This window comes from Callospermophilus lateralis, chromosome 1 (genome assembly GCF_048772815.1).
Source record: "Callospermophilus lateralis isolate mCalLat2 chromosome 1, mCalLat2.hap1, whole genome shotgun sequence".
NCBI lineage: Eukaryota > Metazoa > Chordata > Mammalia > Rodentia > Sciuridae > Callospermophilus > Callospermophilus lateralis.
Genome location: NC_135305.1, coordinates 89,000,566 through 89,023,195, shown reverse-complemented (window position 1 = coordinate 89,023,195; position 22,630 = coordinate 89,000,566). Strand labels below are relative to the sequence as shown.

Sequence of the window (22,630 nt, the reverse complement as noted above, 5' to 3'; positions counted from 1 at the left end):
CTGTCCATCTACAACTACAAGAAAAAAAAAATTTTTTAATCTGTAAGTAGTCAGATTTGTACTGACTAGTTATGAATTTATGTACTACACTTATGTTATGCAGTACACATTTGCATACAATTGGAAAAGACTACAAGTACAAACTCAATATGGCTCACACATCTGTAAGCGTTTACTCAGAAACTGAAGCCCATCAAAAGGAACCTGAGGCTGGGCACAGTGGCATACCACAGTAATTCCAGGGACTTAGAAGGCTGAGGCAGAAGTACCTCAAGTTCAAGGCCTCAGGAATTTAGTAAGACCCTGCCTCAAAATTAAAAAATAAAAAGGACTGGAGATATAGCTCAGTGGAAAGCACTCCTGAGTTCAATCCCCAGTGAAAGAAAGGAAGGAGGAAAAGAATCAGATGCCACATGATGCTTTCTCTTACTACAGTATGGTAAAATGAGGTACCTTCAGGTCAGCAAGATCCTATTATTTCAATTAAGCACACATTTAATGACACATCACTAACCAAAAAGAGGTTAGCACAGTAGTCTCTGACTTTTAAGGGCTGTTTGGGCCTGTGGCAGTAGCGCATGCCTGCAATTTCAGTGACTGAGGTGGCTGAGGTATGAAAATCACAAATTCAAGGCCAACCTTGACAATTTAGTGAGACCCTGTCTCAAAAAATTAAAAGGGCTGGAGTGGTTGGATACACTGATGCATGCCTATAATCCCAGAAACTTGGAAGCTGAAGCAGGGGGATCTCAAGTTTGAGGCTATGTTCAGCAACTTAGTGAGATCCTATCTCAAAATGAAAAATAAAAATCTGGGAGAGGGCTGGCATTGTGGCTCAGTGGTAGCACGCTCACCTATCAAGTGTGAGGCCCTGGGTTTGATCCTCAGCACCACATACAATCAAGTAAAGGTACTGTGTCCAACTACAACTAAAAAATAAAAAAACTTTTAAAAAAAGGTCTGGGAGAGTAGGTCAGTGGTAGAGCACTTCTGGGTTCAATCCCAGTACCAGGGGGAAAAAAATGTCTGGCAGTGGGTATTTGGTATGTCCAAGAGACTTTACTTTAAAGATCTTCAGTTTGCCTCAAATCCTTTTCAGAAGCACACAGACAATAAAAGAAAATATTTGGGCAGGAGGCAGTCAGGGGACAGGATGTCAAGTTCAGCTAATATTTTCATTTCCCAACACCAGTCATTTTATTTAAACTAGAAACATTTGTGCTTCCCATGTTACAGTAAAAGCTAGGTAAAAGTTCAATCTGGAACCTCAAGAAACATTCAAGAGAACAAAAATATTGATTTCCCATGCCTCTTAATTTAAGCCATGCCAGGAAAAACAGAGAAATTGTCAGTTTACAAGTATCATAAGAGAAAGAAGAAATCAGAGACAGAAGGGAAGTGAGGTGGGGCATAAGGGAATGTAGTTTGGACAAATCTTGGTCTCTATAGAGAACATAAAGCTTTTAAATGAAAACAAAGAATAAAAGAGCAATAAAAATCACCATTCCTGTGGCAAATAACTTTCATTTTCAACACTAATTTGGAGGATAGATACCACAGTCCCATAAACAAACTGTGACCAAACATGCCAGCAGGCTTTTTAGAAAAACATTTTATCCCCAGCCTTTGCTTTAAGCCCAGAAGCACTTTAGAGGTTTCTGTCTTTCTGAGCCTATCTCAAATGCGACCAAGGAAAGCTAAGAATCTAATCTAATTTTCAGTTTCTAAGAGGCCCTGCTTAGAGCCCAATGGGCCCTCTAGAAGGGACTAAATATTAACTGTGGGTAAGTTCTCTTCCTCCATTGCCTGTTTTAATGGAGTCAGTAAAATATCACTAGTAATTAACATGCTCCCAGTCAAAAAAAGAGGATTAGATCCATGCAATATAGTAACGTATATCATAACTTCTCTACTTACTCTAATACTAAATATATATCTTAATACTAAATATATATCCTATTACTAGGAGGAGCAGCATCTTTTACCTGAAACCAGTGAAAGTATACTCCATCAGGCCTCTGATATAAACAGGAAGGAAAAGAAACTGACAGAGATAATAGAGAAAGAAAAGGAAAACATCACATGATAAAGAATAATAAAAAGCCACTGTCAATTACTTTAGCACCACCCACAAATTCATACACTCATTTTTCAAAGAAGTTACTGGATATCTACCAAATACCATCCCTGGTTACAAAGCCTGCCTTAGAAAGTTAATAGATCTTCACCCCAAAAAGAGACTACCTAAGTGTCAGTAAAGTAAAAAATTATTAGTCAAATTAAAGGCAAAGTATAAAGAAAACCCAAAGAGAGAGAATGAGTCTGAGAAATTCAAACCCTAGAAACTAGTCTTTATAGCAAACTCTCTACAGAGTATCACTTATGTACAGAACAGCCCTACAGACACTTAGCTTTATCAGAGCCATATAAGAAATTCTCCAAATCAATATACGCAAAAATAACTCTGAAGTTGAAGTAAAATTTACCTAAGTACTGAAATTAAAGTTATCTTTTAATTTTAATCAGGGCTGAAATGTTGAATCCAAACCACAATGAACTACTATACTTCTGCCCACAGAACCATGTCAGAGAATGAAACCTGATTAAGCCTCAAAATATGTGCCCTGAGGTCTAATGAAGTGAAGACAACCAAAAGCCAAGAAATCTGAACTATAAAGAAAAAATACTTGAGGTTTACCAAAGAAAATGTATTTCAAACCACTATGACTCAGCATCTATGAATTTTGCTGGTACTGCTGAACACTTAAGAGTCCCTCCAGTGCACACCTGTAATCCCAGCGGCTTGGAAGATTAAGACAGGAGGATGGCGAGTTCAAAGCCAGCCTCCAGCAATGGCAAGGCACTTAGCAACTCAGTTAAACCCTGTCTCTAAATAAAATACAAAATAGGGCTGAGGATGTGGCTCAGTGGTTGAGTGCCCCTGAGTTCAATTACTAGTGGTGGGTGGGGTGGGTACTCAAGAGTCCCGAATACCCAGAAGAAGCCTAGATCAGTCATGGGCAATCCTGAACATAATTCCTGAGAGAAAGGAGATCACAAGAAACCTTCTGCTAGAAATATCAATATGCATAGAAATAATAGACCAAGAAAATGTAATGCTTTTAAGTCTCTGAAAAAGTAAAGAACAATAGAAAAATGCTAAGACAAAAAAAAAAAAACTTCAAATGAATGTTTTGTGTTCTCTCCCAAATCAGCACTAGAGAATATCTATTCTTAGCCATGTACAGTGGCACATGCCAGTAATCCTACCAGCTTGGGAAGGCTGAGGCAGAAGAATCAGAAGTTCAACACGAGCCTCAGCAACTTAGTGAGACCCTAAGCAACTTAGCAAGACCTTGTCTCAAAATAAAATACAAAGAAGACTGGGGATGTGGCTCAGTGGTTAAGTGCCCCTGGGTTCCATCCCCAGTACAAATTAATTAATTAATTAATTAATTAATTAATTAATTAAAATAAAAAAAGAAAGAAAATATCTATTATTAAAGAACCCAGTTTTTATAGTAAGGAATCCAGTTTGTAATATAAATTCCACATTGAAAATAAATGTTTCTTACCTGAGACAGAGTAGACACAAAGTTTTCTAGAATGCAACACAGCCAAATGAAGCATTTCAGTACCTCTGAAAAATAGGAAATGTTTTAAATGCTTTTAAATATTAATGTTCAATATAACCAAAAAGTTATTAAATGATTACGAAAAGATCTAACTATACTTACTATGAGTAAACAATTCATTAGAAAACATTCTGAACTGAAAAATAAATGTCACAACAAATAGGACAACTGACAATTCCACATCCTCAAATACTCTGTCTTGTCAGGAACAGAGGCATCAGCTGTAATTTGAGTTGCTCCAGAAGCTAAAGCAGGAGAACTGCAAATTCAAGGCCAGCATAAGCAACACAGCAAGACCTTCTAAAGAGAGGTAGAAAGGGAAGGACGGAGGAGGGTAGTAAGAAAGGAAGGAAGGGAAGGAGGAGAGATACTCTGCTTCAAGGACCTGCCTTCAGATTGAAATCAACTAAGGACCCAAGAAGAGTCAGAACTGAGGCTTCGTCATGAGTAGTCTCCACAGTAAAAAGCTCCAACTTCTGGTTCTGGCTCTCTGACTAATTCACCTATTACTTTGGGTAAATCACTTAATCTCTCTGAACCTGTTTCCCTTCTGTAGAATAAGAGGTTTCAAATAAATCAAATAAAGTCATGTGAAAGAACCTTGTAAAGCTTAAAGCACCACAAAATTCTAATCATTATTAGTAAGAGGCACATATCACTTCCAGATCTGAAATTTAGTGGCACATATCACTTCCAGATCTGAAATTTATTAAAAGTATTGAAAACATTTTTTTGGACTCTCAAAAAAATAAAATGCCAATATCCCCACTACATTTCCCAGTCCATGTCAAGTGGTTGCCAGAGACAGCAGCATGGCACAGTCTAGAGCTCCCAAACTCACAGTCTTCAAGGGTCAAGCTAATGGATGTTAATGAGGAAAAGTTGTAAATGACTGTGATTAACTGAAGACTGGGGCCAGGCTAGAGGAAGTGGCTACTATTTGGTTCTGGGCTTGTGGCCAGATCTCCACATTTTTCATGAAACACCAGAAAGCAGGGGTTTTATGTAAAATCTCCTAGTTCTTAAATGTTGGCAGCTCTTTTACAGTTAAAAACTAGAGGCCCACATGTGCAAGCAGGTCTCTAGTCCAATCTCTGTTATAAACTATTCTAAACTACAGGACTGTAATTGAACTCTGAACACCTGAGTTGGGACTCAGACTCTGTACCTTACTTACTTCACATGTGATCATTTAATTGTTCAGAGTGTCACTATTTTACTTACAAAATAATAATTGTAGAAGATAATATCTGCAAAGCACTGGTACGATGTAAATACTTATTATTCATTCTACAAATGCAAAGAGACACAGCTATCATATAATTGATAGTGCCTTCAGAAATTTCTTTATGTATTCACATTCCAGAAAAGAGTATAATAATTGGAAAGATAGTGAAGTATGGAATCAAAATCAAGTTTTGATTGTGTGATCTTACACTATAAGCTCAAGTTTCCTTATCCTGATACAGATCATACCTGCCTTGAAAAATAAGATTCTTGAGACAATGTTTATAAAGACCTAGATCAGTATCCACTCATTACTGTCAAGCTCTTCCCCTTCCAAATGATCACAAAAATGAGAATTGTACACAGGACTATAATACAGAATGAATGTTGATCATGTTTCCTATTTTTTTTCCAGTGGAAAGGTCAAAATGCTTTTAAAGGCAAGAATTCCACTGGGAGTGGTGGTACATACCTATAATTCTAACTACTTAAGACGCTGAAGGTGATGATCACAATTTGAGGTCAGCTCAGCCCCTTATAGAGGCTGCTTTAAAATAAATAAAAACGACTGGTGGTCCAGTGACCACAGGCACAGTGGTCATACCAGCAACTCAGGAGGATGAAGATTGTAAGTTCAAGGCCAACTTGAATAATATAGTGATTTTATACACACACACACACACACACACACACACACGTAATTTTTTTGTACCAGGAATTGAACTCAATGGCATTTAACCACTGAACCACATCTCACCCCTTATTTAATTTATCATTTTGAAACAAGGTCTCACTAAGTTACTCAGAGCTTCACTAAGTTGCTAAGACTGGCTTTGAACTTGTGATGCTCTTGTCTCCGCTTCCCAAACGGCTGGGATTACAGGCATGCAGTGATAATTTACTATATCTTTATTTGGTCATTTTTTTAAAGCTCATCTCATTTCCTTTAAGTCATTGATGTGCCAGGTACCTTAGATTTGTTCCTATAAAAAGATCCAAAATTATTCTATCTTAAAGGTTTTTATAAAAAAAAAATTCAGAAAATGAAAAACACCTACATGACAATGTCAAGGATACATTTATAGTCTCCTTTGAAGAATTCACAAAAGTTTCATAGTAAAGAACTGAAATGCTCTCCAAGTAAGACAAAATACCAGAATTAGTGGGCTGTACTTACGAAACAAACTTTCCTACTTCCACTTGAAGTATGGGATCTCGTAGATGGACTTCCAGGAGCAAATCTTCAGCTTGAGCTCCATCTCCTGTTTTTACAGGATGGGGGTTAAAGATTCTTAGGTATCCCATAAAGCTACCCACAATTATTTTATCTGTAGAGAGATTTTTTAAAAGAAGATGTAGACAGAAACAAATATTAGAAAATATCTTTGGGAATAAACTTCCTAACGTCTAAAAGAAATCTAATAAAATCAGTCTTGCTTCATACAGAAGTCCACTGTGCCAATAGAAGATGCATTTAAAGTGAATTTATGTGAATAACACATAGCTCTTCAAAAATCATTTTACATCACCAAAATTCAAGTATACTAATGTATTACATTTTTTCCTAAGCTTTGATTTGTTATCGGTCATAATTTAACAATCAAAGCAAACTCTTTAATCAAAGAACTAATTCAATCATAGTTGTCAACTCTACAACTAATATGACTACTGAAAATTCCATATTAAGCCAGGCATGAAGGTATGTACTATAATGTATGAGCTGACAATTTCTTCAGGTTTCTAAAGTAAAAGTAAGGATGTTAATCAGAGTGAGTAAGAGTATATTGTTATAATGGAGTTACTAAAAGTTTATAAAATGATTCATGCTTAGCTTCTTTGGGTCCTGTCATTCCCTCAGCCCATTATAACTCACTGAAAAACCAAGCATTGACTTCACTATAGACCTACACTCAGAAATAAAAAGGTCAAGATGATCAAGTCCATATGGCAACAAGCTAATTCTCAAAAGCAAAGTGTATATGTATGATTTTGTAGGGGGAGGGGACAGTAGTGGAACTGAACCCAGAAGCACTCTACCACTGACCTACATCCACAGACCACCCCCCCCTCTCTCTTTTTTTTTTTTTTTTTTTTTTTTCCCACATTGAGACAGGTCTCACTACTAAATTGCTGAGGTTGGTCTCAAACTTGTGATCATCCTTTCTCAGCCTTCTGAGTTACTGGGCATCACTATGCCCCATTCTATGTATGATTTTTTTTTTTTTTTTTTTTTTTTTTGGTACCAGGGATTGAACCCAAAGGCACTTAACCACTGAACCACATCCCCATCCCTTTTTTTTTTTTTTTTTTTTTTGTATTTTGAGACAGGGTCTTCCTGAGTTTCTTAGGGACTCCCTAAATTGCTGAGGCTGTCTTGGACTCACAGTCCTCCCAAACTGCTGGGATTACAGTGTGCAACACCGTGCCTGGCTCTATGTACGATTTTTATAATAGTTAGCAGGACTGTTATAGTAACCAGATCCCAAGTAACAATCTAACTTACAGATTCAAGCTATGGTTAACTAATATGGGATTGCACAGGAATTAAACAAACAAGAAGGTATTAAATGGAAAGCCATTAAGGCCTTTTTTATAAGAAATAATTAAATTGTGGGGCTACGGTTGTGGCTCAGCAGTAGAGCACTTGCCTAGCATGTGCGAGGCCCTGGGTTTGATCCTCAGCACCGCATAAAAATAAATAAATAAAGATATTGTATCCAACTACAACTAAAAAATAAATATTTTTAAAAAACAAATAATTAAATTGTAATAAAACACTACAATATATTCAACACATGCACAAAGACCTTTTTTTCAAGTCTATAACCATAAGTATTTCAAGTAAGTAAAAAAGAAGACACCTCAATCATGGCTTCTTGCCCATTTTCACATAAAAGTTAATTCACAGACTCAGCTCTCCATGAACAATGACAAGTTTATATGTCATTTCTATCACACCACACATACCTAATGTGAATTTGACTAAGATCCTTCCCTACAGGATTGGTAATCATTTAGTCAAGTGTACTCAGAAAAGGGAAATACCCAAGCCCTGCAAGAATACTGAAATACTAGAAATATAGCTCACTAGCATAGCACCTGCCTAACATTTGTGAAGAGCTGGGTTCAATCCCCAGCACCACAATAAATAAATAAAAGCATATATAAATGCAGAATACTGGCTTTGAGTTACTGAGTACTAAATCTAGAAACTCAAAAGACATGTTGTTGCCAATTAAGAAGGCCCAGGGATACATGAACTTTTTATCAAAGTTCATCCAATGTGAGAACAAGGCCAATCTGTGCTTTTTTTCCTTCAATTTCTGAGAGCTTAAAGGAAACATATTTCCTTAGAAAATGATACACCATTTATTTGGTTTCCTAGCACATACACTTAAGAGATTTATAATGGCTACATAGAAAACTACCTCCTCAACAAGGACAATATCAAAATCAAACACAGGTCCCTGTTTAATTAACCAAACTTCCTAATACTAAAATCTGCACGTGTAAGTGTTTTTGGCTTTGAAATTTGAAAACTATCCCAAATCTGGCATAGTAGTAGTATAGACCCCTGTTTAATTAACCAACCTTCCTAATACTAAAATCAAATGGATTTTATAGAGTTCATCAGTATTCACACAAACTTCTCTACATCTGTATTCACTCTTACCTTCCTGCATTCTGTCATGGTGAATAAAGATCTCATGCCTATTAAAGGTTAACCTTTCCATTTACATATCAGACACCATCTCTATCCACATTCCCTGCTATACAAATGACAGCCTCTATCTTACACATTATCCCTACATTTCCCCATATCATCATCATCATCCTTTTTTCCTTCACAGCTAAGTTTCTTTAAGGAAGCATAAATTCTCAGTCTCCCCACCTTCCACTCTCACTGCAAATCTAGATCTCATCACCATTGTGGACACCCTCATCACAGACACCAATGAACCACTTGCTGCTAAATGGAATGGAAACTTATCATTAAAACTTCTTATCATTAAAACTTCCCTCCTAGGTACTAGCCCAGCTGGTTTATCTGACTCTCTGCCAGCCTCCTCAGAATCAATTACTGACTACTCTTCCCAACTCCCCATTTAATGCTTGCATTCTCCAAATTACAGTCCTACACTTCCCACATCTTAATTCCAACTGCTCTCCATGTGGAATTTCACCTATTCTCGGGGCTTTAAATACAACTGTCACCCTGTTCATTCCAAAAATCTGCCTCTATTCTGTATAACTACAAATCCAAAACTGCTCTCATCAACCTTCTATTCCATAACAATCATAACACTCAAACTTCAGAGTGCCACCACTCAACTTTATAGCTTTTCAAAATTCAAATACCTAGCCCCACCACCTCACCCAACTCCAGAGAATACAGTCTTATAGGGTCTTGTAAGTCTGGAATAGGCAATCTTCACATATAATAATCTCTCCACGATATTACAACACAGGTATCCAGGCTTTGAGAAATAATGATTAATGTTTTTGTCTATGTAAGACATAAACATGCAATAGTTTTTCTATAGCAATGTTTGGAAAAACATAGAAAGCTGCTCATAGCTGGACATAAACTGAAGGCAAGCAATATCTCAGCATACTGGTAACCCACTGGTGGTACTCCAGAAGAAGCTCTAATAGAAATACATAAATGAAGCTGGACATGGTGGCACACGCCTGTAATTCCAGCGACTTGGAAGGCTGAGGCAGGAGGATCATGAGTTCAAGCCAGCCTCAGCAACTTAGCGAGGCCTTAAGCAACTCAGTGAGATCCTGCCTCCAAATAAAAATAAAAACAAAAAAAGGTAGCTGAGGTTGTAGCTCAGTAGTAGAGGACTTGCTTCACAAGCATGAGGCCCTGGGTTTGATCCTCAACACCACATAAAAATAAATAAATAAAAATAAAGATATTGTGTCCATCTACAACTAAAAAGAAAATTTTAAAAAATTAAATTAAAAAAATTTTTAAAAGCTGGGAATATGACTCAATGATTAAGTACCCCTGGGTTCAATCCCTGGGGGAAAAAAAGAACAGAAATACATGAAATGAGCAATATGTAATTCAAAAAATCAGTAGGGAGGATTGAGAAATAATGATTAATGTTTTTGTCTATGTAGGACATAAACATGCAATAGTTTTTCTATAGCAATGCTTGGAAAGAACAGAAATACATGAAATGAGCAATATGTAACTCTGCAAGTTCAAGTCCAGCCTCATGAACTTAGCCAGATCCTAAGGAAATTAGTAAGACCCTATCTCAAAATAAAAAATAAAAAAGAACTAGGGAAGTAGCTCAATGGTAAAGTGCCCCTGGCTTAAATCCCCAGTACCAAAAAAAAAAGAAAGAAAGAAAGAAAATCAGTAAGTATAGTTTCCAACTAAGTTGAGATCTAAATCTTTGGACAGAGGTGGGTTTGAAATTGTTCTCTCTGGTAGATATTTTTATGGCAAGACTCTTCTGTGGAGTCAAATAATAGGGGAACCAAAAACTTTAATAGTTGGGCAGAACCAGGTTTGATTATCCTTCAGAGACCCCCCCACGCCCCCCCACCCCCACCCAAGGACATCCTCTGAATAGAAGGTCATCCCATCTCCTATTAAAGAAAAGGAAGGCCCAGATTTCCTCAGAAATAATTGAGAATGTGCTCAGTGTAGTTTAAAACCTCTCGCTCTCCTTAGCCAATATAATTTTCCCTTTTCACTTTTTCCCCAGATCCTAGTAATTTTATACAGTGGAAAAAAAAATAAAGAAAAATATAGAGGACATTATTTATATATCCTGAACACAACAATGGTTATAAGTTTTCTTTCTAAGAGACCAAAGAGTATTTGAATTGCAAAATAAAGTTCATTACTATAAATTATTTAAACCAAAAAAATGTTCATATAATACAGAATTAAACTGTATTTTTTATTTTTGGGGGGAGAGAGGGACTTGGGTTGAATTTTTATTTTGTTGTTGTTGCTTTTTGTTTGTTTTTTGTTGGTTTTTGGTTTTCACCCCCCACTATGGGGATTGAACTTGGGTGTTTTACCACTGAGCTACATTCCCAACCCTTTTTAAGTCAGGATCTTGCTAAATTACTTGAATTTGGAATTCTCCTGCCTCAGCCTTCCAAATCACTGGGATTACAGGTGTGTGCCAATGTGCTCAGCAGAAATAAACTATTCTAAAGACCCCTTAAAACACATGAAGATCCAGGCATGATAGCACATGCTTGTAATTCCAGTAAATAGGGAGGCTGAGGCAAGAGGGCTGTTAATTTGAAGCCAGTCTCAGCAACTTAGCCAGGCCCTAAGCAACTCAGTAAGACCTTATCTCAAAATAAAACATTAACAAAGGGCTGGGGATGTAGCTCAGTGTTAAAATGCTCCTGGGTTAAATCCCCAGTACCCCAAAATTCAAAAAATAAATAAATAAAACATATGAATATGTAAAGAGAAACAAATAATATAAAAATAGGATAGAATATGGGCTGGGGTTGTAGCTCAGTGGCAGAGCACTTGCCTAGCATGTGTGAGGCACTGGGTTTGATCCTTAGCACCACATGAAAAAATTAATAAATAAAATGAAGGCATGCTGTCCATCTACAACTATAAAAACAAAACAAAAAAATAGGATAGAATACATAATAATAAAAGGATAATGAAACCAGAATGAAGGTCAGTCATTCAGCATCCCTGCGTTCCATCTCTAGTACCACACATGCACACATACATAAATGATTATAATTGTGTTCCATAATGTATATATCTAAAGGGGCAAATCCAATCTAGGCACAGTAGCAAATGCTTCTAATCCAGTGACTCAGAAGGCTTATGTAAAAGGATTATAAACTCAAGGCCAGTTTCACAACTTAGTAAGATCCTGTCTGAAATGAAAAGTAAAGAGGGTTGAGAATGTAGCTCTGAGGTAGGGTGCCCCTAGGCTCAACCCTCAGGCAAGTCAAAGTTTGGGGGTATAGCTCAGTGGTAGAATGCTTGCCTAGCATACAAAAGGCCCTGGGTTTTTGATCGCCAGAACCACAAGAAAAAGAAATAAAATAAATAGCCAGCATAGTGGCGCAAGCCTGTAATCCCAGCAGCTCAGGAGACTGAGGCAGGAGGATCATGAGTTCAAAGCCAGCCTCAGCAAAAGCAAAGCACTAAGCAGTGAGTCCCTGTCGATAAATAAAATAAAAAATGGGGCTGGTGATGTGGTTCAGGGTCGAGTGCCCCAGAGTTCAATCCCCAGTACACAAATTAATTAATTAATTAAATGAAATAAATAATAAAAAATTAAAAGGAAGATCACTTATATTTTCTGTCTTTAAAGTTTTAAAGATTTTAAAGATGCATAGTCATGATGGCTGTGGCTATAGCTCAGTGCTAGAGCACTTGTCTAGAATGTGAGAAAAGCCCCGGGTTCAATGCCACACCACCACCACCAAAAAAAAAAAGAAGCATGGCACAAGTTGCTTACCTTGTCCACTTCCACTATTATCAACATCAGCCAAACACAAACAGCCTTGATCAAATTCTTCTTTTTCCCCCAGAACAGTAGACCACCAATCACGGGCTTTAAATAAAGACATTTTCTTTCACTCTAAAAAGAAAGCATTTGTTTATAATAAAAATCTATTTCACACTATGAATTAATCATCACTTAAAGCATAACAAATTAAATTTGGATGCCTTTGAGATTAACATTTATGTATTTAACTTTGATTTTTTGTATTTGGTACACTTACATGAAACTACAAATCCAAGTGAATGGAATCCACATTAATTAGGTATTTTACAATGCCACTAGTAAACTGGGCTGAGAAATGTTTCATTCATGTTGAACTAATTCTATCATCTAGAAAAGAACTGTACAAAGAACAAAAAAAAAAAAAAAAAGTACTTTGCATGATCAAATTTCAAAATCTAGTCCAGCATAATGGTGCACACTTGTAATTCCAGTAACTTGAGAGACTAAAGAAGGAAAACAGCAAGTTCAAAGCCAGACTAAGTAACTTAGCAAAACCCTGCCTCAAAAAGGGCTGGAGCCAGGCATGGTGTACATGCCTATAATCTGAGGGACCTAGGAAGTTGAGGCAAGAGGATAGTAGACGACTTCAGCAATTTAGTGAGATTAAGCAACCCAGTATGACCCCTCAAAATGAAAAATAAAAAGAGATGGGGAACATAACTCAGTGGTTAAGCACCTCTGTGTTCAATCTCTGCTACCAAAAAATAAAATAAAGGGCAAGAGATGCAGCTCAATGGTAGACTACTTGCTTAGCAGGCATAAGGACCTGAATTTAATCCCCAGCACTAGGGGGAAAAAAAGAGAGAGAAAGAGATCTTATAGCAAATATGTATGATTTAAGGTTGCTGAATATCCCTGTTTATCCACAAGACTTAATCCTTTGTTTCAAAGAAAATATACCTGCAAAAAACTTTCTTTACAAACAGTAGCTGTGTTCCTAAAAAAGTAAACACAAAATCAGGGGTTTTTTTCCTTTTTTTTTTTTTTTTTTTTCTGTACTGGGGATTGAACTCAGGGGAGCTGTCACACTAAACTACATTCCTAGCCCTGTTTATTTTTTATTTTGAGACAGTCTCACTTAATTGCCCAGGCCAGACTTGAATTTGTAATCTTCCTTCGCCACCTGAGTCCTAGGATTTCAAGCCTTTGATCACATCACCTGGCAGGTTCCATTTTTGGCATGGCATATGATAAACTCCATACACCAAATGTCCGTGAAAATTATTTTAACCATTTAACCAGGCTTATCAGTAATCCACTTAGGAAGCTGAAGCAGGAGGATCACAAGTTCAAGGCTAGCCTCATCAATTTAGCAAGAGTCTCAGCAACTTAGTGATACCCTGTCTCAAAGTAAAAAATAAAAAGGACAGCATTCCTGGGTTCAAACCCCAATACCAAAACCATAAATAAATAAATAAAAATTACTTGGGATATAGATCAGTTATAAAGCCCCTGGGTTCAAACCCCATTACCAAAAGGGAAAGAAACCATTTCAAGTCTCTGGAAATAAGACATAAAAGCATATGTCAGGGGCTGGGGTTGTGGTTCAGCAGTAGCATGCTCACCTAGCATGTGCAAGGCGCTGGGTTCGACCCTCAGCACCACATAAAAACAAATAAAATAAAGGTATTGTGTCCAACTAAAAAAACAACTACATACACACACACACACACACACACACACACACACATATTTTTTAAAGTATATATCAAAAAAAAAACATTATTCAAAGAAAACGAAGGTCTATGTCTAGGGATATAGCTTAGTGGTAGAGCATTTTTCTAGTGTGTGTGAAGCCCTGGGTTATATTCCTAGCACTGAAAAAGATTAAAAAAAAAAAAAAAATTACTGAAACTCAGTAGGAACAACAAGAGTCTCTAGTATTTGAAATAAGACCCATTCCTTGTCTCCCTGTTTCTATCTCAAATACACAAAAAAGGAACTCAAAATAGATCAAAGGCCTAAATGTAAGCTAATGTGTAGTTTAAACCAAACATATTTTATTGTTGTTGTTGTTGTTGTTGTTCAATATTGGGAATTACACCCAGGTCCTTGCCTGTTCTAGGCAAGCACTCTACCAGTGAGCTACATCCTCTGAGTAAAAATCTCTTTTTAAAAAGTATTCTTAAATGGGCATGGTAGTCCATGCCTGTAATCACAGCAGCTCAGGAGGCTGAGGCAGGAAGATCACAAGTTCAAAGCCAGCCTCAGCAAAAGTGAGGCACTAAGCAACTCAATAAGACCCTGTCTCTAAATAAAATACAAAATAGGCTTGGTATGTGGCTTAGTGATTGGGTGCCCCTGAGTTCAATCCCAGGTACCAAACAAACAAACAAACAAAAAAGTACTCTTAGAAGAATGGTTAAGTAAATTTTCATGACAGATTTAACAGATTCAGGAAAGCATGAACAACAAAAGAAAAAGTACATAAAGTAGACTTCATCAAAATTTAAAACTTTTGTATTTCAAAGGACCCATCAACAAGATAAAAAAGACATCCACAGAATGGTGAAAATGTTTGCAAATCATATATCAGACAACTGAAGCTGCATCTGTAACCTACAAAGAACTCATACAACTCAATAACAAAAGACAAAAATATAATTAAAAGTGGGCAGTTGAAGAACTTAGAATGTAAAGATCTCTCAATCTTCTTGGATAGGCAGAATGACAATTAATTGTCAAAATGCCCATAATGCCCAAAAATGTTATACAGATTTAATGAAATTCCTATTAAGGTTTGGATGACATTCTTCATAGAAACAGAAAAAGCAGTCATGAAATTCATTTGGAAAAACAAGAGGCCCAGAATAGCCAAAGTAGTCCTTAGCAAGAAAAGAGAAGCAGGAAGCAACACAATACCCACACCTTAAATTATATTACAAAGCTATAGTAACAAAAACAGCATGGTATTGGCACCAAAACAGAAACGAAGATCAGTAGAACAGAATAAAAGACAGAGAGACAAACCCACATAAATATAGTTATCTCATACTAGACATGCACTGGAGAAAATATTTATTGAAGAGACAGATAGTGCTGGGAAAACTGGAAATCCATATGTAATAAAATGAAATTAGATCCCTATCTCTCACTGTACACAAAAGTCAACTCTAAGTGGATCAAGGACCTAGGCATTACACCAGAGACCCTACACCTCACAGAAGAAAAAGTAGGCCCAAATGTCCACCATGTTGGCTTAGGAACTGACTTCCTTAAAAAGACCCCTAAAATGCTAGAAATAAAATCAAGAATCAATAAATGGGATGGAATCAAACTTAAAAGCTTCTTCACAGCAAAGGAAACAATCAAAAATGTGGAGAGAGAACCTAAAGAATGGGAGAAAGTCTTTGCCGCCTACACTTCAGATATAGCATTAATCTCCAATATATATAAAGAACTCAAAAAACTTAACACCAAAAAAACAAATAACCCAAACAATAAATGGGCTAAGAAACTGAACAGACACTTCACTGAAGAAGAAATACAATAATCAACAAATATATGGAAAAAATGTTCAACATCACTAGCAATTAAAGAAATGCAAATCAAAACTACACTGAGATTTCACCTCACTCCAGTCAGAATGGCAATTCTCAAGAATACAAGCAACAATAAATGTTAGTGAGGATGTGGGGAAAAGATACACTCATACATTGCTGGTAGGACTGCAAATTGGTGCAACCACTCTGGAAAACAGCATGGAAATTTCTCAGAAAACTTGGAATGGAACCACCTTTCAACCCAATTATCCCACTCCTCGGTATATACCCAGAGGACTTATAAATAAGCATACTAGAGTGATTCAGCCACATTGATGTTCATAGCACCTGAATTCACAATAGCTAAGCTATAGAACCAACCTAAGTGCCTAAGTGCCTTTCAGTAAATGAATGGGTAAAGAAAATGTGGTACATATACACAATGGAATATTACTCAGCCATAAAGAAGAATGGAATTGTATCATTTGCCAGTAAATGGATGGAAATGGTGGCTATCATGCTAAATGAAATAAGCCAATCCCAAAAGACCAAAGGCCAAATGTTCTCTCTGATATACAGGCTGCTGACTTAGAACAGGCCAAGGAAGGAAGGAGGAGGAGAGGTCCACCAGATTAGACAGAGGGGGCATGCAGGGAAGGGAGAAGAGATGGGAATAGGAACAGTAGGATGAAACAGACATAACTTGCCTATATTCATATGTAAATACACAACCATCATAACTCCACATCTCATACAACCACAAGAATGGAAAGTTATACTCCATGTATGTATGATATGTCAAAATACATTCTACTGTCATGTATAACTAAGAAGAACAAATTTAAAAAACATTGGGCTACTGATATGTACCCCAGTAGTAGAGTACACACCAAGCATGTCCCTGGATTCAACCCTCAGCACAAAAAAAAAGGGAGGAGGGGGTTTGAGGACAATGGTTCTGAATAGATGCTTCTTTCAATCAGATATACAAAAGGAAATAAGCATATAAAAAGAGGCTTAATACAATTAACCATGAAAATGCAAATTCAAACTATAATATACTGGGGCTGGGGTTGTGGCTCAGTTGTAGAGCGCTTGCCTAGCATGTATGAGGCACTGGGTTCATTTCTCAGCATCACATATAAATAAATTGAGTAAATTGTCCAATTGACAACTAAAAAAAAATTTTTAAAAACTACAATATACCACTTCACCCACTATGATAGCTAGAATCAAAAAGGCAAAATATTCATAAATTGATTTTTTATTTAATTTAGTTAATTGTCTTGAATTTCATAGAAGAAACTAGGTGCAGGGCATGGTCGCACAATCAAAAATCAAAAAGTGAGATAGTTGGGTGATAGGTAAAAAAGTCCTTAACAGATACCAATGCCTCAATCTTATACTTCCCAGCCTCCAGACTTGCAAGAAAATAAATTTCTAATTTTTTATAAATAACTCAATCTGTGGTATGGAGTTTTAGCAGCACAAAACAGACTAAGACATGACATGAGTCAGCAATTTCATTCCAAGCTACATATTAAAGGGAAATAAGAACATAGCCATATAAAAATCTACACATGAATGCTTATAGTAGCATTATTCATAATAACCAAAAGGTGGAAACAACCCAAATGTCCACCAACTGATGAATATATAAAGAAGAGGTGGCATATCCATAATATCATATGATCATAAACAAAGAAAAGAATTAAGTGCTAACATATGCTACAACATGATTGACCCCTAAAAATGTTATGCTACCCAGGCATGGTAATGCATAACTGTAATCCCAGGGACTCAGGGGATAAGGCAGGAGGATCACAAGTTCAAACCCAGCCTCAGCAATTTAGGGAGATCCTGGCTCAAGATTAAAAATTAAAAATTAAAAGCAGGGGCTGGGGATGTGGCTCAAGTGGTAGCGGCCCGGGTTCGATTCTCAGCACTACATACAAACAAAGATGTTGTGTTCGCCGATAACTAAAAAATAAATATTAAAAAAATTCTCTCTTTCTCTCTCTCTCTCTCTCTCTCTCTCTCTCTCTCTCTCTCTCTTTCTCTCTCTCTCTCTCTCTCCTCTCTCACTCTCTCTTTAAAAAAAAAAAATTAAAAGCAGGAAGATCACAATTTCCAGGTCAACCTCAGCAGTTTAGCGAGGCCCTAGGCAATGCAGTGAGACCTTTCAAAATTAAAACATAAAAAGGACTGGGGATGAAGTTGGTTTAAAAGCACCCCCTGGGTTCAATTCTCACTATCAAAAATAAAAAATTATTAGAAAATATTTTAACTTCAAATATAAATTTGAAGTTAACAGATGCAGACCTATAAACACGCATAAAATATTAGTTTCTAAGTTCTTAAAATAATAAATGGGAGATACTCACTTTATCCCCTAAACTCCAGAAAGTCTCTTCAACACATTATCACATGACACTTTCATTTTACTTTTTATTACTTATTTATTTACACACATATTATTTTCCATACCAAGTTCACTTAGATTTAGGTTACATTTAAGAGATAGATGATTTTAACATCTCATTGACCTAGTCCCACAATATGGAAGAAGAATAGAAGAATGGAAGTGGCACTGAAAATCCCAAATAACATTGGGGGAATAATATGTGGGTCTGAAAGCAGATCCCGGAATTAGGAGGCTATGACCCTGAAGCTATTTCTCATTTTTGGAACATTGCTTTCTCCAGGTTATGCTAGTATCACATCATATTTCAAAAAGTAGGAACCGGGTTTTCCACTCGAGCACAGATGACAAATGCATGTAAAGTTAAAGAATTTTGCTTTCAAAGGCAATAATACAAGGTCCCAGTGTTGGGGTCTCCAGGAAGACTTGAAAGCCAGGCTCGGTGGCTCATGCCAATAATCCCACCTACTTGGGAGATGAGGCCAGAAGATCACAAGTTTAAGGCCAGCCTCAGCAATTTAGCAAGGCCCTAAGCAATTTAGCAAGATCCTGTCTCAAAATTTAAGAAAGGGCTGGAGGTGTGGCTTATTGGTTAAGTGTCCCTGGGCTCAATCCCTGCAAAAAAATAAAAGAAGAAGAAGAATCAAAGGCATAGGAAGTGAAGTCAGACAGACCTGGATTTACTTCTTTACCCCACATTCTGGCTATATGATCTTTGGCAAGTACCTCAGCCTCTAGTCTTCAAATTGTTCTGAGTGGTGGGAAAATAAAATGGCCTAGCTAGAAAGGGTGGCACACACCTGTAATCCCTGAAACACGGGAGGCTAAGGCAGGAGGATTACAACTTCAAGATCTTGCAATCTTGCCCTGGCAATTTAATGAGACCATCTCAAATTAAAAAATAAAAAGGGCTGGGGTTATGGTTTAGTGAGAAAGCCCCATTACTGGATTCAATACCCAGTACACACACACACACACACACACACACCAAAAAAATGAAGTGAAAAGAAATCAAATGAAACCACGCATGACCACAAACTCCTACCATCTCAGGAGGCTAAGGCAGAAAAATAGCAAGTTCCAGGTCAGCCTCAGCAACTGAATGAGACTGATTCAGTCTCAAAAATAAAATAAAAAGAACTGGGGATTTAGCTCTGAGAAACAGTGCCCCTGCATAAAATCCCCAGCACCATAAAATAAAGAAAAAAAAAAGAAGCCAGGTGAAGGAGGCTGAGGCAGGAGGATCACAAGTTCAAAGCCAGACTCAGCAAAAGCAAGATGCTAAGCAACTCAGTGAGACCCTGTCTCCAAATAAAATACAAAAAAGGACTAGGGATGTGGCTCAGAGGTCAAGTGCCCCTGAGTTCAATCCCAAGTACCAAATAGAAAAAAAAAAAAAAAAAAAAGGAAAAGTAATAAAAGAAATGAAATAGCCTAATACATGTAATTTGTTTGTGGATGCCCAATTCATAATAAGCACTCAATAAATATCAGATAAATGCCATTAGTAATGTAGTAGAAATAGCAGTAGTAATAACTGTGATGGTGGTAATGGTAATGTGTTCTGAGAAAAACCAAATTACAAATACTACTTTCAACCTCCAGATTTAATTTTTTTCGGGGGGCGTGTACTAGAGATTGAACCCAGGGATACTTAACCACTGACCCACTCCCAGCTCTGTTTATATTTTTATATTTTGAGAATTTAAATGAGATGACCCCCCCCCCAAAATGCTAATAGCATTGTGTGTGTGTGTGGTGTAGGGTGCTGAACCCAGGGCCTTGCACATGAGAAATAGTCTACACTGAGATACATCCCCAGCTCCTGAAAGTAATCTTTGGCAGGATATGGGAGACTGTTGTGTTTATATTGTTTCAATACTAGAGATACTGACCACTGGGCCTCATACAAGCAAAGTCAGCACTCTACCAGTTAGCTACCACAGAGTTTTTTCTTTTTTCTTCTTCTTTTTTTTTTTTTTTTTTTTTTTTGGTACTAGTTAATGAACTCAGGGATGCTGTACAACTGAGCTACATCTCTACCATTTTAGTTGTAGATGAACACACTACCTTTATTTTGTCTATTTAGTTTTTTTAATGGGGTGCTGGGGATCAAACCCAATGCCTCATGCATGCTAGGCAAGCGTTCTACCACTGAGCCACAACCCCAACCCTCCACCACTTTTTATTTTGAGACAGACTCTGACGCTAGGATTACAAGCATGGACACCAAGCCTGGCTCTGTAGTCCTTTTTAAAATACATAGTTTGAGATATAATCTCCCTTAAACCACTACAATCCATTGTCCCATTAATGGAACACCTATAAAAATATAAGTTGAAGAAAAGTTAGCCTTTTTAACAAATGATTCTGGGAAACCTGGAAATCCACATATAAAAGAATGAAATCTAAACCCTATCTCTCACCCTGCTAAAAGTAGATCAAAGACCTAGGAATTTGACCAGAAATTTTGCAACTGCTAGAAGAAAATGTAGGCCCAACACTCCACCATGTCAGCACAGGAACTGATTTCCTCAACAAGACTCCTAAAGCTCAAAAATAAAATCAAAAATCAATACTGGGCTGGGTATGGTGGTACATGCCTGCAATCCCAGCAACTTCAGAGGCTGAGGCAGGAGTGTCTCAAGTTCAAAGCCAGCCTCAGCAACACAGCAAGGCCCTAAAAAACTTAGCAAAACCTCAGGATGTGGCTCAGTGGTTGAAGCCCCCTGGGTTCAATCCCCAATACAAAAAAAAAAAAATCAATAAGTGGGATTGCATCAAATTAAAAAGCTTCTGCACAACAAAGGAAACAAGCACATGAAGAGACAGTCTACAGAATGGGAGATCTTTGCCACCTGCTCCTCAGATAGGGCATTAATATCAAGAATATACAAAAAACTCAGACTTAACACCAAAAAAACATAAAACAATAACCCAAACAATAAACAGCTTAAGGAACTGAACAGACACTTCTCAAAATAAGAAATACAAATTGTTAACAAATATATGAATAAATCTTCAACATCTCTAGAAATTAGGGAAATGCAAATCAAAACTTCATTGAGATTTCATCTCACTCTAGGCCGAATGACAATTATCAAGAATAAAAATAATAATAAGGGTGTGGGGGAAAGGTACACTCATACATTATTGGTGGGACTGCAAATTAGTGCCACCATGTGAGCAGCTCTGCTCCATGCTCCTCACCAGCATGTAAGTTTACAAAATAAATCATGTCATCTTAAAAAAAAAAAAAAAGACCCATAGTTCCGCCTCTCAGTATCTTCCAAATTGTATTATGTGTGTGCACATGTAAGAGGTGTGTATGCGTGAGAAATTATTTCCTATTTAAAATAAAACTAAGATACCAAAAAAAAATCTATAAAATTTATCCAGGAAATTGGAAGCTGGTTGCTGAGCTTTATTGGGAAGAGGTGCTGATAAAATCAGCTTAGTTCATTTAAACTGCTGTGGTCTGCAAAGTAAAGAGAGAAGGAGAAATAGTAATCCTATTGCAAGAAGTATTAGGAGGTATTAGTACATGCATCCCCCTTGAGTCACAGACTGAGAACTGCTTTAACGCTTTGCTCACAGGACCTGTTGAAATGTCACAGAAGCAGAATACAACTGACACTAGGATTGCTGTATGTATACACATGGATGTATATCCAACGTGATCCTGCAATCTATACACGTGGAAAAATGAGAATTCATACCCTATTTGAATCAAATGTATGATATGTCAAGATCATTGTATTGTCTTGAGCAACTAATAAATAAAAAAGAAATGTCACAGAAGGATGTTCATGCATCACGTGACTCCTTCAATGGCATCCCTTAAAAAAAAAAAAAACCACCTTTTTCTCAAAAGAATCTCACTCACTTTTGCTCTTTGTTTGCTTCTTTAAATACAAACATTCTCCCTAAGAACGGATCACCTTACATTCCCAAAACCATTACATGGCATAACAAGAGTCTTATCCACAAAACAAAACATGGAAAAGGCAATCGTGCACCACAAGTTGAAAATTCCAGACATATTTCTTACCTGTTGCCAAGTGGACTCTCACCCTCCTTCAAACCCTCTATCCGCAAACTTCCCTCTAAGAGCGCCTTGAGGAGGACCCCAGTGATGAAGCACAGAAGGTGAAAGAGAACAGCAGCCCTTTACTATCCCTTCTTGTTCTCCTGCTCTAACTTGTACGTTTCGGGCTAAGAGAGTGCCCTGGCAGGTAGCATCACCAGCTTCGCAGAGTTAGAGATGTTCCCCCAAGAAGCTCCCCTGTACCCCGTCACCCCCCAAAGTCAAGTAGGGAAAACACTTATCCCTTG

The 22,630-nt window shown here is 37.2% G+C and overlaps 1 protein-coding gene across 3 annotated transcripts in view; it reads right to left on the bottom strand.

Moving 5' to 3' along the window:
- The window catches only part of Bbs9 (Bardet-Biedl syndrome 9), a 462,827-nt gene extending 440,275 nt beyond the window's left edge, over positions 1-22,552 (bottom strand). For 2 of the 3 annotated variants that reach the window (XM_076863784.2, XM_076863792.2), the window contains exons 1-4: positions 22,347-22,552; positions 12,341-12,463; positions 6,040-6,190; positions 3,576-3,640 (exon numbers count right to left, since the gene is read on the bottom strand). In XM_076863784.2, the coding sequence (XP_076719899.2) occupies positions 3,576-3,640; positions 6,040-6,190; positions 12,341-12,452 (328 nt within the window). In that variant the 5' untranslated portion in view covers positions 12,453-12,463; positions 22,347-22,552. The remainder of the gene's footprint in view (positions 1-3,575; positions 3,641-6,039; positions 6,191-12,340; positions 12,464-22,346) is intronic. The other variant, XM_076863800.2, reaches the window with a different exon arrangement.
- Positions 22,553-22,630: the final 78 nt, after the last annotated feature.